Source organism: Hyperolius riggenbachi, chromosome 8 (assembly GCF_040937935.1).
Source record: "Hyperolius riggenbachi isolate aHypRig1 chromosome 8, aHypRig1.pri, whole genome shotgun sequence".
Taxonomy (NCBI): domain Eukaryota; kingdom Metazoa; phylum Chordata; class Amphibia; order Anura; family Hyperoliidae; genus Hyperolius; species Hyperolius riggenbachi.
This window is the reverse complement of record NC_090653.1, coordinates 80,763,174-80,777,048: the sequence shown is the minus strand read 5'-3', so window position 1 is coordinate 80,777,048 and position 13,875 is coordinate 80,763,174. Positions and strand designations below refer to the sequence as shown.

At 47.3% G+C, this 13,875-nt stretch overlaps 1 protein-coding gene across 1 annotated transcript in view; it reads left to right on the top strand.

Moving 5' to 3' along the window:
- The window catches only part of COQ8B (coenzyme Q8B), a 90,258-nt gene that overhangs the window by 20,394 nt on the left and 55,989 nt on the right, over positions 1–13,875 (top strand). Inside the window, exons 7-10 of the mRNA XM_068250785.1 lie at positions 4,628–4,713; positions 4,802–4,942; positions 9,110–9,191; positions 13,275–13,368. Of these exons, the coding sequence (XP_068106886.1) occupies positions 4,628–4,713; positions 4,802–4,942; positions 9,110–9,191; positions 13,275–13,368 (403 nt within the window). The remainder of the gene's footprint in view (positions 1–4,627; positions 4,714–4,801; positions 4,943–9,109; positions 9,192–13,274; positions 13,369–13,875) is intronic.

The following is a 13,875-nucleotide window of genomic DNA, read 5'->3' as shown; positions in this document are numbered from 1 at the left end:
CGCTGAGCCCCCCCAGAAACTGCAAACGCACCTTGAACCCAAACAGAGGCTCTGCATATACACCAAAGGAAAACTATTAAGTGGGAGCAGCTGACCAGAAATAAATCAATCAAACATAGCAAAGAAATGAACAGCGCTACTTAAAAACAGATGAGTGCTTACCTGCAAAAAAGTGCACACCCCACTCAGAGGCGGCCTGGTGATGCGCTGATCCCACTTTTTTTGCGCAATTCTCAATTTTACTGGTAGCGCGCCCAGGCTATGCATATGCATAGGTAGAATTTAGTTAGTGTTAGGTCCCCTCCCATGGAGGAAAGACTTCTTCGACAGTGGGAGGGACGAGTACCTAACAAATTGCAAATTGTTAGTGAAACTAACATCCTCCAAGTGGTAGACAGGTCATGTGTATGCTCATTGTGTATTTGAATCCCATGAGTGGGGTGTGCACTTTTTTGCAGGTAAGCACTCATCTGTTTTTAAGTAGCGCTGTTCATTTCTTTGCTATGTTTGATTGATTTATTTCTGGTCAGCTGCTCCCACTTAATAGTTTTCCTTTGGTGTATATGCAGAGCCTCTGTTTGGGTTCAAGGTGCGTTTGCAGTTTCTGGGGGGGCTCAGCGCATCTCTGAGCTGAGGCCATTCAGAGGCGGCCTGGTGATGCGCTGATCCCACTTTTTTTGCGCAATTATAATGCAAGCACTGCCTCAGAGAATCACGTGATGCAGCACAGAGACTCGCTCACGCATGGCCAACTGCGTTGCTATGGAAACGAGCCCTTCGGCAGAGCCCCAAGTTTGTTCCCAATACACAACAAAATTACCCTAAAGATAGTTGGACGATGTTCCCCACACACATAAGAAAGCAGTGTCTCCACCATGTTGTGGTGAAACGGAAGATTCCCATCACGGATGTGCAGACTATAAATCTGCAGAAAATGTTTGATGCTATCATGTCAATGTGGACCAAAATCTCTTGAGTAATGCCATGAAGAAAAAGGCAGTTTTAAAGGGGTCAAACTCAGTATTAGAAAGATGTACCTCATAAAGTGGCCAGCAAAATATATACATTTTTCTGTCATTTATATTTCTTTTGGTTATTAGCATAACATTTAGTAATCATGAGCCCCCAAATGCCAAATTCTGCAACAATAACCCCAAAGTAACAAATGCAGGGACTATGGCCATCAAATAATAAATGCAGCAAACAGTACCTCTGAGAAAAGCATTGAGGCAAACGCTACCTCCGACACATGCAGTGAGGCAAACGCTACCTCCGACACGTGCAATGAGGCAAACGCTACCTCCGACACGTGCAGTGAGGCAAACGCTACCTCCGACACGTGCAGTGAGGCAAACGCTACCTCCGACACGTGCAGTGAGGCAAACGCTACCTCCGACACGTGCAGTGAGGCAAACGCTACCTCCGACACGTGCAGTGAGGCAAACGCTACCTCCGACACGTGCAGTGAGGCAAACGCTACCTCCGACACGTGCAGTGAGGCAAACGCTACCTCCGACACGTGCAGTGAGGCAAACGCTACCTCCGACACGTGCAGTGAGGCAAACGCTACCTCCGACACGTGCAGTGAGGCAAACGCTACCTCCGACACGTGCAGTGAGGCAAACGCTACCTCCGACACGTGCAGTGAGGCAAACGCTACCTCCGACACGTGCAGTGAGGCAAACGCTACCTCCGACACGTGCAGTGAGGCAAACGCTACCTCCGACACGTGCAGTGAGGCAAACGCTACCTCCGACACGTGCAGTGAGGCAAACGCTACCTCCGACACGTGCAGTGAGGCAAACGCTACCTCCGACACGTGCAGTGAGGCAAACGCTACCTCCGACACGTGCAGTGAGGCAAACGCTACCTCCGACACGTGCAGTGAGGCAAACGCTACCTCCGACACGTGCAATGAGGCAAACGCTACTTCGGACACGTGCAATGAGGCAAACTCTACCTCTGACGCATGAAATGCAGCAAAGATACTTCTGGCAATGAAATGAGGCAAACGTTATCTCGGACACATGCAATGAGACAAATGTTATTTCCCACACATGAAATGCAGCAACCGTTGCCTTCTACATGTGAAATGCAGCAATACCTCCAACAATGGGTGGGATAGTGGATGCTGTGGACACTGGATGCTGCTGGGAAGGTGACAATTGGTGGGGAGGGTGATGGGAGGAGGGTGACGCTGATTAGGGGGGGTGACACTGGGTGGGAAGGGCAACACTGGGTGGGGTTTGTGGGGAGTGGGACACTGGGTGGGAAGTTGGTAACACTGGGTGGGGTCCGTGAGGAGGGTAACAATGGGTGGAAGGTCTGTGACACAGGCAGGGTTGTGGAGATGGAGTCGGTGGTTGCATAAACAGAGGAGTCGAAGTCGGATGATTTTTGTACCCACTCCATAGCCCTGCGTGGGCTGTGAAGTCAGAGTTGGAGGTTTCATAAACTGAGGAGTCGGAGTTGGGGTCGAGTGATTTTTGTACCAACTCTACAGCCCTGGAAACAGGGCAAGGTACGTGCGGATGGTGACACTGGGCGGGAGGTAGGTGAGACAGGGCAGTACATGAGGGAAGGATTACATTGTGTGGGAAGTGGGTGACACTGGGTGAGGTACGTAGTGAGGGTGACACTGGGCGGGAAGTGGATGACACCGGGTGGGGTACGTGGTGAGGGTGACAGTGGGTGGGAAGTGGGTGACACTGGGCGGGAAGTTGGTGACATTGGGTGGGGTACGTGGTGAGGGTGACACTGGGCGGGAAGTGGGTGATGCTGGGTGGGGTACATGGTGAGGGTGACACTGGGCGGGAAGTGGGTGATGCTGGGTGGGGTACATGGTGAGGGTGACACTAGGCAGGAAGTAGGTGACACTGGATGGGGTCTGTGGGTAAGGTGACACTAGGGGGGGAGGTAGTGTGTGACACTGGGCAGGGTACATGTGGAGGGGGACACTGTGCAGGAGGTTGGTGACACTGGGTAGGGGTCCGGGGGAGGGTGCCACAGGGTGGGAAGTAGTGCGTAACACTGGGCAGGGTACAGAAGGAGGGTGACACTGGGTGGGACAAATAGCCAGATGAGGTGATGAGGTGGCAAAAAAAAAAGGTGATGAGGTGGTTAAAAAGAAAAAACAAAAAAAAACACTCACATTGATAATATAACCTGCTCCTGCTGAAGTGGACATCCCTCAATGTGGCATCTAGTGTGTTATGTTCACTGAGCGGGCAGCCAGCAAGGATCCACGGCACTCTCACACACACACCAGGTCACTCACAGGTTAGGCAGCCAGTACAAAGTTGCCTGTGAGTGACACTGCAGGCAGCCGATGCTTCGCCAATTAGAGCGCCCTGTGGGCACATCATGTGCCGCAGATGCTAGACTTGGAGGGCGGCGCTATTCTCTGCGACCCAGCGTGAGGTCCCAGTGGAGGCACTGAGGCAGCAGAGCCGGGTGCGTGATGCACGCTACCCAATGTAAACAAGCAGAGGGCCGGGCTCGGAACTTAGCAGCAGCGGGCAAAAGTGCACACACATTAAGTAAATGCACAAAGCAGCACTGAACTGCCTGCTGGCCCCCATGGCAGACATCACCCCTGCTCTGCCAATCTATCACCCCACCCTGTGTGGGTCGCACCCCCCTTACGACGCTAGTGGTGCAGCACATAGAATGGCATAAAGCTTATCAGATTGTGTCTGTGCCAATTTTCCTTATTGCCTGTGCAATTGTTTGCCCAGCCATTTATGCTATCAAGAATTTTTTTGCTTGGCAACAGCTCTTGGAGCAATGTGCATATTGTGCCACAAACATGCTTTAAAGAGTACCAGAAATGGGCCTCCAGCCATAAAATAAACCGACCTGGGGCTTCCTCCAGGCCCCTCCAGCCTGATCGATCCCACTGTGTCCTTTTTTTGCTCTCTGTTCGCCTGCAACTGGCGCAGGCGCAGTAAGGCCAGGTGTGCTTCTCTGTCTCACTTCCATTGCCAGGTGTGTTCTGCGCAAGTGCAGAATGCTCAAGGCAACAGGAGTGCGCGGCCGTGCCGTGCATGCGCAGTTGGCCCCTGGGCCGAAGGACTGTCCAGGGCCAATTGCGGAGAAAGGGAGAGCGAGAAGAGGACGCCGTGGGAGAAATTAGGCCGGAGGGTGCTGTAGGAACCCCTAGGTATGTATTATGGCGGGGCCCCTCTCTGGTACACTTCAATGAAAGCTGAACTACTCATCTGTCTGTTCCAATCTTCATAATCCTTTTGAGGAATGTCGCCAGCAAGGGGTTATTACTCAATCCCTCAGGTGACAGTGCAAGGTCAAAACTATAGAGGCTTCGCTAGCCTATGTTGCTATTCGAGGTGGGGGGGGAGTGGCGACGGAGGCAGCGCGTAAGTGATGTCATGCGGCGGACAGGGTAAATGTAAAGAGCGGTGCTCTCAGGCAGTGATTGGTAGATTGTTGTTTGAGTCATTGGGGGTGGCGGATACACGCACACTAGATTCTCGACAGAGGAGATAGTTTGTAGCCACTTCAGCCGAGTTTTATCTTGCATGTCTACGGCACTTTAGGTTTATCTCTGTACGATTTGGTAGTGAAATGCCTGTGCAAGTTTTCTAACTCTGCCTTTTTGTACCTACAGATAACAGCTTTATTAGTCCTCAGCTACAGAAGATATTTGAGAGGGTGAGGCAGAGTGCGGATTATATGCCATCCTGGCAAATGTCGGTCAGTATTTGGGAGCCCGGTCTGATTTTGATGTAGGTTAACAGTCACCAGATGACTGAATTGGCTGTTTATGTTCTTGTGTCCACAGAAAGTACTGGATGAGGAGTTGGGACCTGGTTGGAGAGACAAACTTGCTTACTTTGAAGAGAAGCCTTTTGCTGCAGCTTCTATTGGCCAGGTACACCTTGCCAGGCTGCTAGATGGTCGAGAGGTGGCCATGAAGATCCAGGTGAGGTCATTTTTTACTGTTTTCACAGGCTTATTCAGTTTCGACCTTAACATTTGTTATTAGAACTCTGATTTATACTTTTAGATAAACAAGTTACATAGTTATTTGGGTTGAAAAAAGACATACGTCCATCGAGTTCAACCAGAAAACAAAGTACAACAGCAGCCTGCTCCCTCACATATTTCCTCACATATCTTGATCCAGAGGAAGGCTAAACAACCCTTTACAAGGCATGGTCCAATTAGCCCCAAAAGGGAAAAAATTCCTTCCCGACTCCAGATGGCCATAAGATAAAATCCCTGGATCAACTGGGCGTTACCTAGTAATTATAGCCATGGATGCCTTTCATCACAAGGAAAGCATTTAGTCCTCCTTTAAATGCAGATATAGAATTTGCCATAACTACTTCATATGTCAATGCCAGGGGCGTACCTGGGTAATATAGAGCCTATGGCAAACAATGAAAATGTGCCCCCCCTCTCCCGGTCAGAGCCCCCTTCCCCTCTAAAAACTGCATCCTTTCTCGAGTACTGTACATGGGTTTTGGTTGCCTATATTTCTTGGCTCGGAATATTGCTGAAGTTTTGGAAATATCTCTTATTTCCTCTCTGTCCTCTTTTCTAACACTAAGCCAAGTGCACCCTACATACATAGATTAAGTAGCAATGTTCCCCAGATAACAGAAGTAAACTGAGTGACAGGGAGGCATGGGGCGCAGCTCAGGAGCAGGCATGGCGCCCATGTTGCTGTGGTGCCCATGGCACGAGCCATGTCTGCACCCCTCTAGATACGCCTCTGGTCAATGCATTCCACATCTTAATCACTCTTATTGTAAAGAACCCTTTCCTAAATAAATGGCTAAAATGTTTTTCCACCATGTGCAGATCATGTCTTCTAGTCCTTTGTAAAGGCCTAGGGACAAAAAGCTCATCTGCCACGCTTTTATATTGCCCTCTGATGTATTTATACATGTTAATTAGATCCCCTCTAAGGCGTCTTTTCTCTAGACTAAATAAAACCAGTTTATCTAACCTTTCTTGGTAAGTGAGACCTTCCATCCCTCATATTCATTTTGTTGCTCGTCTCTGCACCTGCTCTAAAACTGCAATATCTTTCCTGTAATGTGGTGCCCAGAACTTAAATCCAAGTGTTAGATAAGTCAAATTCCTTAACTGCACCTTGCAATTTCTCAGTGAACTGTAACCTGTTGAGGTTGAGAGGACCTTCTTTTATCTCTGTATCCCAAAACTGGTACAAACATCTGAGGGTGTTGTTGTTTGCGTCTCATTGACCACCCCAAGAATGAGACATCAGTAGTGAAAGTAAGGCCAGAAACCCACTAGGAGCGATTTCTAATCACTAGTGATTTGAAAAAGCTCTTGCTAATGGAATGCTATGGGGGATTTCTATAAAATCACATCGCTCAAGTGGGATCACACCCATAGCATTACATTAGCAAGAGTTTTCAAATTGCAAAGTGCTCAGAAAATCGCTCCTAGTGGGTTTCTGGCCTGAAGAGAGGCACTGTCAGATTAAAGGGACCCTGACCTCTAAAAATAAACAAAATTGGTACCCATCTGGGGCTTTCTCCAGCCCACCGTAGGTCGGGAGGTCCCCGGCGTCCTCCTGGCTCCTCTCCCGATCCCTCTGCCGCATATCGCACCGGCGACACCCGAGCCGGGTGTCTTAAACCACGCATGCACAGTACTGTCACGCCGGCTGGCGTAATGACGAAGAGCGTCACCGTTAAGGAAATGGGAGCCAGCAGAGGGACCGGGAGAGGAGCCAAGATGATGCAGAGGGACCTCCCAACCTACGGTGGGCTGGAGGAAGTTCCAGGTAAGTACCAATTTCATTTATTTTTAGAGCTCAGGGTCCCTTTAAATTCAAGCCTGGACCTGCTAGTGTACAATCCTAGCCTGCTGGGCGGTCTGGACGAGCTCAGCTCGTCCAGTACCGCCGGAGCCTGCTGCTCAGGCCCTGCTGGGCCGATTTGGCTCAAATAAAAAGCAGCACACGCAGCCGGCACTTTGCCAGCCGCGTGTGCTGCCTGATCGCCGCCGCTCTGCGGCGATCCGCCGCGAGCAGCGGCGAAAGAGGGTCCCTGCAGCCGCCTGAGCCCAGCGTAGCCGGAACAAAAAGTTCCGGCCAGCGCTAAGGGCTGGATCGGAGGCGGCTGACGTCAGGACGTCACTCCGCTCGTCGCTATGGCGACGATGTAAGCAAAACAAGGAAGGCTGCTCATTGCGGCCTTCCTTGTTTATTCTGGGCGCCGGAGGCGATCGGAAGAACGCCTTCGGAGCGCCCTCTAGTGGGCTTTCATGCTGCCAACTTTCAGTTGGCTGCATGAAATAGTTTTTTTTTTATTAAAAAAAAACCCTCCCGCAGCCTGCCTGGCGATCTTAATAGAACGCCAGGCAGGCTAGTACACAATCTAGTGTAGTACACAATGCTAGTGTACAATCTCCTAGTGTGGCGCCCCAGCCGGCTCCACACTAGGAGAAAGAGAAGGCGAAGTCTATCACTTATGTTCAAAACATAAGTTATACTAATCTATACAGTGCAATAGTTGGCACATACCAGAGTTAAGTGTGGAACCTCAACCTACAAAAATAACACACATAAATACAACATTGGGACAAACACTGTATGAAAATTACATATGGTATATACCATCAAAATTGAAAAATGGCTAAAGCTGAAAGGATAAATAAAGAATATTGAAAAGTATGGTAAATAATAGTCAAAAACTTAAGTAAAAAATAAATAACAGAAATTATAAAAATGAAACAAAAAACTTAATGAAATACCCTCTGAAACAACAAAACAGAAATTAAATGAAAATCATCCCCCAGCAATAATTAAATAAGGGGTTCCAGATCATACTCCCTATGTATTTCTCGTGGTTCTTGAGTGTTACAGATGTAAAATCTATCACCTGCTATAAGACACTACGACTTATTGAAGATTATTTAAAACCTTGGCCAGGACATTGATCTAAGAATCCAGAAGATAGCAGGTTTATTCGGGACCTGCACTTGGCGCCACCACTGCACTAGTGCTATGCTGCGTGCCTCGCACAAGGGTAATTCGGCGATCCAGTGATCACTAGATGCCGAATTACTCTTCCCTCTACAGCTCAGAGGGGGAATAGTATTTAGCTCTGCCGGGGATTTGAGCGGCAGCAGATTGAGTGCTCGGCCACGCTACAGACCCGACACTGCATCATCTAATCTATTGCCTGATGAAGCGGGATAGTGACCTGCGAAATGCATTGCACTTTTGGAGTATCTATTAGATGTTACTGTGATTTTATAGTAACGTCTCATAGTCCGTTCTTTTTTTCTATGAGCCACCTACTTCCCCCTTTTTAAATGGATTTTAAAGAGACTCCGTAACAAAAATTGCATCCTGTTTTTTATCATCCTACAAGTTCCAAAAGCTATTCTAATGTGTTCTGGCTTACTGCAGCACTTTGTACTATCACAGTCTCTGTAATAAATCAACTTATCTCTCTCTTGTCAGCCTGTGTCTGGAAGGCTGCCAAGTTCTTCAGTGTTGTGGTTCTGCTATGAACTCCCCCTTCCAGGCCCCTCTATGCACACTGCCTGTGTGTTATTTAGATTAGAGCAGCTTCTCTCTTACAAGCTAGATAAATCGTCCTCTGAGCTGGCTGGGCTTTCACATAGTGAGGAATTACAGACAAGGGCAAAGCTGTTTGCAGGAAGAAAAGAGCAGCCTGAAACTTCAGTGCATGAGAGATGCAGGGGGAAAGAAACACACAATGATCTCTTGAGATTCAAAAGGAAGGCTGTATACAGCCTGATTATGTATGGATGTATTTTCTATGTGTGGACATACTGTACATCAACCTACTTCCTGTTTTGGTGGCCATTTTGTTTGTTTATAAACAAACTTTTGAAAACTGTTTTTAACCACTTTTAATGTGGCGGGGAGCGGCGAAATTGTGACAGAGGGTAATAGGAGATGTCCCCTAACACACTGGTATGTTTACTTTTGTGTGATTTTAACAATACAGATTCTCTATAAAGGTTTTTATCCTAGTTGGCGCCTCTGTTTTACACATCTGTAAACTATTCCTTGCAAAGCCTTTTTTATAAAAGCTGTGCAGCTCAGGTTCTATCTTTTTTTTGTCTTCCTATCCAGTATCCAGGGATTGCTCAGAGCATTAAAAGTGATGTGGAAAATCTGCTGTCCATTCTGAAGATGAGCGTCGCCATCCCTGAGGGTAGGTTTTGTTTCAGTAGAACACTGTTGTGATGTCACAGCTATTTATTCATAAAGCTCTGAGCAAGAATGCTTTAGAATCTCCCAAAATGATTCTGCTGGCCATTGAGGATGTTATGCATACACATCATCCAGCATTCCCTCCAGATTACAGAAAGGTATTTTTCTTCATCATAGTTACATAGTTACATAGTTATTTTGGTTGAAAAAAGACATACGTCCATCGAGTTCAACCAGTATAAAGTACAACACCAGCCTGCTCCCTCACATATCCCTGTTGATCCAGAGGAAGGCGAAAAAACCCTTACAAGGCATGGTCCAATTAGCCCCTAAAGGGAAAAATTCCTTCCCGACTCCAGATGGCAATCAGATAAAATCTCTGGATCAACATCATTAGGCATTACCTAGTAATTGTAGCCATGGATGTCTTTCAACGCAAGGAAAGCATCTAAGCCCCCTTTAAATGCAGGTATAGAGTTTGCCATAACGACTTCCTGTGGCAATGCATTCCACATCTTAATCACTCTAACTGTAAAGAACCCTTTCCTAAATAAATGGCTAAAACGTTTTTCCTCCATGCGCAGATCATGTCCTCTAGTCCTTTGAGAAGGCCTAGGGACAAAAAGCTCATCCGCCAAGGTATTATATTGCCCTCTGATGTATTTATACATGTTAATTAATATGGAGATAGTGGTTGCTCCAGTATTTACAGTATTAAAAGGAACTTGCAGCGAGAGGAGCAACCATCTCCATTCCCTTATTAACAAACCCAGTTCCCTGACTGTCATGGCAGACTTTTGACTCAAAGTGACCCTAAACCGAAGTAAGAAAAAAGTTTCACTTGCCTGGGGCTTCTACCAAATCCCTACAGCCGCCCTGTGCTGTGTCACTCAGCGATCCTCCGGCACCCTGCCGCAGCTCAATTTCGTTTTAGAGCGACTGGCTAGTCTATGGCCACTGCTCCTGCTCAGCCCTGGCCACGTGCGTCGTCCACGCTCCCGCCGCCAGGAGAGTCCTGTGCATGCGCATCTCCCGGCAAGGTGAGCGTGACCAAAGATGCACGATGCCAGTGCCTCGCAGGCGTAGTGGCCTTCAACTGAGCTGTGGTGGGGGACTGGAGAATCATTGAGTGACGCCCTGCCTACCTGACTCTTTAAAAAAAATAATTTCTCTATGTAGTGTGGAGCATATACGTATACCCCACAAAGATTCATGCACTTCTTGTTTATGCTATGGCTCATGCGTGTCCAATCTGGCATGTCTGCACTCAAGAACTTCACTTAATTCCATTCATGTAGTGAGTGCTTGTCAACAATCAACCTATGTCTAAACTGATTTGGAATAATTATTTATCAAATTTGGAAGATACCATAGTCTTGGAGAGTATTTGTGAACTGTTAAAGCAGATCCGAGATGAAAGACTAACTATAACAAGTAACTTGTCCATATATCTTATCTAAAGTTTAGATATGTTTACACAGCATATCTAGCTGCAAGCAGCTTCAAAAGTTTGATTATTTATTCGTGTGATACAATGAGGGCAGCCATGTTCTGTTTGTCACATTGTTACAGGCTGAGGGCTGGAGATGCTATCAGCTTGCCTGTGTGATTCAGTCCCCATCTCCTCCTCCCTCCTCCCCTCTGCTTCTGAAATCAAGGGCTAGTAACCTCCTCCTGCCCAGACTAAGCTCCAATAAGCCCTTGCTACAGTGCCAAGGCACAAAAGGAGCTGTGGGCAAGGCTTGTTTAGTTTATAGGGAATTAGAGTATTAACCACTTCCCTACCACGCTATTTTGTGCTGATCGGTGCTGCGTGGGCTCTCCAGCCCGCAGCACCGATCAGCTAGCAGCCAGGCCGATCAGACTTCCCCCCTTTTTTCCCCACTAGGGGGATGTCCTGCTGGGGGGGTCTGATCGCCGCTGGCTGCTTGCGCTTGCGGGGGGGGGCTCTTCAAAGCCCCCCTCCGCAGTGCTTCCTGGCCTCCTTCCCCTTCCCTCCCTCTCCCTCCCCCTGTGAGCGGCGCAGGACGGATTTCCGTCCTGCGCCTGATGGGATAGGCTTTAGCCTATCAGATGCCAGTGATCCCCGGCCAATCAGAGGCCGGGGATCACCGATCTCCTCTACGGCGCTGCTGCGCTGCAGCGCCGTATACATGTAAACACCGGGGAAGGTCTTCCCCGTGTGTTTACATTTACCCTGCGAGCCGCCGATCGGCTCGCAGGGTGTTCACGGAGACACCCTCCGTGAACTGACATGGAACGGCCGCTCATACGAGCGGCCGTTTCCATGGAAAACACTTCAGGATTCAGGGGCGTGTATATACGCTCCGAGAATCCGGAAGTGGTTAAAACAAAACAAAAAAAGGATTTGGCTTGAGGAATGCCCTATAAACTAAATGAAAGGAACACAATTATTTAATTGGCTTTCATTGGCTCCTTATGCCGTCCATTAATGTAAGACAATGTGATTGGTTCACAGTGATAACATAGTCAGGAGCCAATGAAAGCAGCTCCTGACTTTCTCACAGAGCTCTGCCGCCTTATAGATGGTAGGGCAGATGCAGAGCGGCAGGAGCGCGCGGCGGGGAAGGTGAAAACTATGTCCTGTCAGAGCCACGCAGCCACCTTCAGGACGTAGACCTCTATCAATGCGGTCTGAAAGTGGTTAATATAATGGTTTGTTGATCCACTCCTGTCTCTGGATTCTGACCCACTCATTCCTGGTACTCTGTTTTTGATCTGCAGATGCATATTTACATTTAGAGCCCGTTTCCACTGCATCCAAATTCGCAATGTTTCCCATCGGGAAATGTTGCCAATTCAGTCAGTAGGGTTGCCGCCCAAATTATATGCCAGTTTGATTCAGACGGCATGCTGCAGTTTACCGCAGCATGTATCTGAATCCATATAGCTGGGCGCGGCACCCCATTGGAAATGGGCCTTTTTTTGTAGCACTGAAAAGCCTACTGCTGGGTTTTACTAATTCAAATACACACTTAATGATATGTTAGATAAAGCAGCACAGTGACTATCTGTAAAGATTAGTAACCCAGAGCAGCCAGTCCAACATCCATTTCTTGTAAGATTAGTGTACTTACATTAGTGTACTGATATTTGAATGCTCTAAGAATGAGTACCTGATCAGTAAAGCTGCTACTAGTGTTACAGGTGTGAGGATGGTGCAGTGTGTGAGGGACCGAGTAGTAAGGCAGTGTTTGCACCATGTATGAAGTCACATACAGATACTGCAGTATACATAAAGTTATAAGACATCCACATAAATCAGTAAGGGATGATGGCTTGTTGAGTTTAGGTGTGCTTCAACTCTCCATTTAAATTTTGTTTAGGCGCTGTCATTGATCAGATCAAAAGTGCTATTGAACTATACCAGTTTAAGTGTTTGACTAGTACTGTATTGAATCAGGATGATACCATTTATTGCCTAACTTGGAGATGAGTAAGCTTTTGGGTAATAATAAGCCTTCGTCGGACTTGGTTCCTGCGCTAGCTTCATCTCTAAGGGCTCTTTTCCACTATGAAATGCGATCGCGGTTGCGATCGCGATTCCGATCGCAATCGCGTTTCAATTTCCACCATGCGATTGCGATTTGCGATTGAGCTACTATATTCATTATAGTCCAGCTCAATCGCATACAAAACGCGGCAGGACGAAGATTGCGCTTTGACCAAAATCGCATCGCAATCGGATCGCACTAATGGAAATTGCTGCTGCAGTTTCCATTAGTTTAATGTACCTTGCGATTTGCGATCAGAAGCAAATCGCAGGCTAGTTGAAAAAGGCCCTTAGTTGGCCAATAAATGGTATCATCCTGACTCAAAACTCCTTACTAGTACTGTATAACACTTTAGGACCTGTTGTTCAATATATAATTAGGATATGTTAACATTATGAAAAAATCCACACATTCGATCACTCCATTTAGCATTAATTAGGCAACCCTCCCTCGCCCCACATGCGCCGTGCTTGATCTTTTAGTTTTTATTGGATCCACCACCTTCGCTGTGTATGTCGGCAGATTTTTCACATAAGAAGTCAGCACACTTTCTCCCATCTCTGCTGCAGGTTTGTTTGCAGAACATGGCGTTCAGATCTTGCAGAAAGAGCTGGCCTGGGAATGCGACTACCTACGTGAAGCAGAGTGTGCTAAAAAGTTCAGGTGAGACTGATTATTTTATATAGATTTTAAATGTACTGATTGCATGCATTTTTCATTAATTTTTCCAGATGCAGGTAATTGAAATCTACACTGTTTAATGCCGGGGTGTAGATTTCGGTTAGACTCCATGTTAAGAATAGGCCCAGCTAATTCAGCACTATACCCCACTCTATATAAATACCATGAATTCTGTATTAAATGTTAAAACACAGTAACTGAAAGTATATTAACCATGGTGGATCTCTGGAACCCAATCTTAAATGAACCCCACGGTGAGAGGGATATGGAGGCTGCCCTATTTATTTGCTTGTGAACCATGCCAGTTACCTGGCAGCTCTGCTGATCTTCTGGCATAAGTGGTGTCTGAGTCATAACCCTGGAACAAGCATATGGCTAATCCAGTAAAACCTGAGTCAGAGTACCTGATCTGCTGCATGCTTGTTCAGGGTCTATGCCTAAATGTATTAGAGACAGAGTATTAGGAGGACTGCCAGGCAACTGATATTG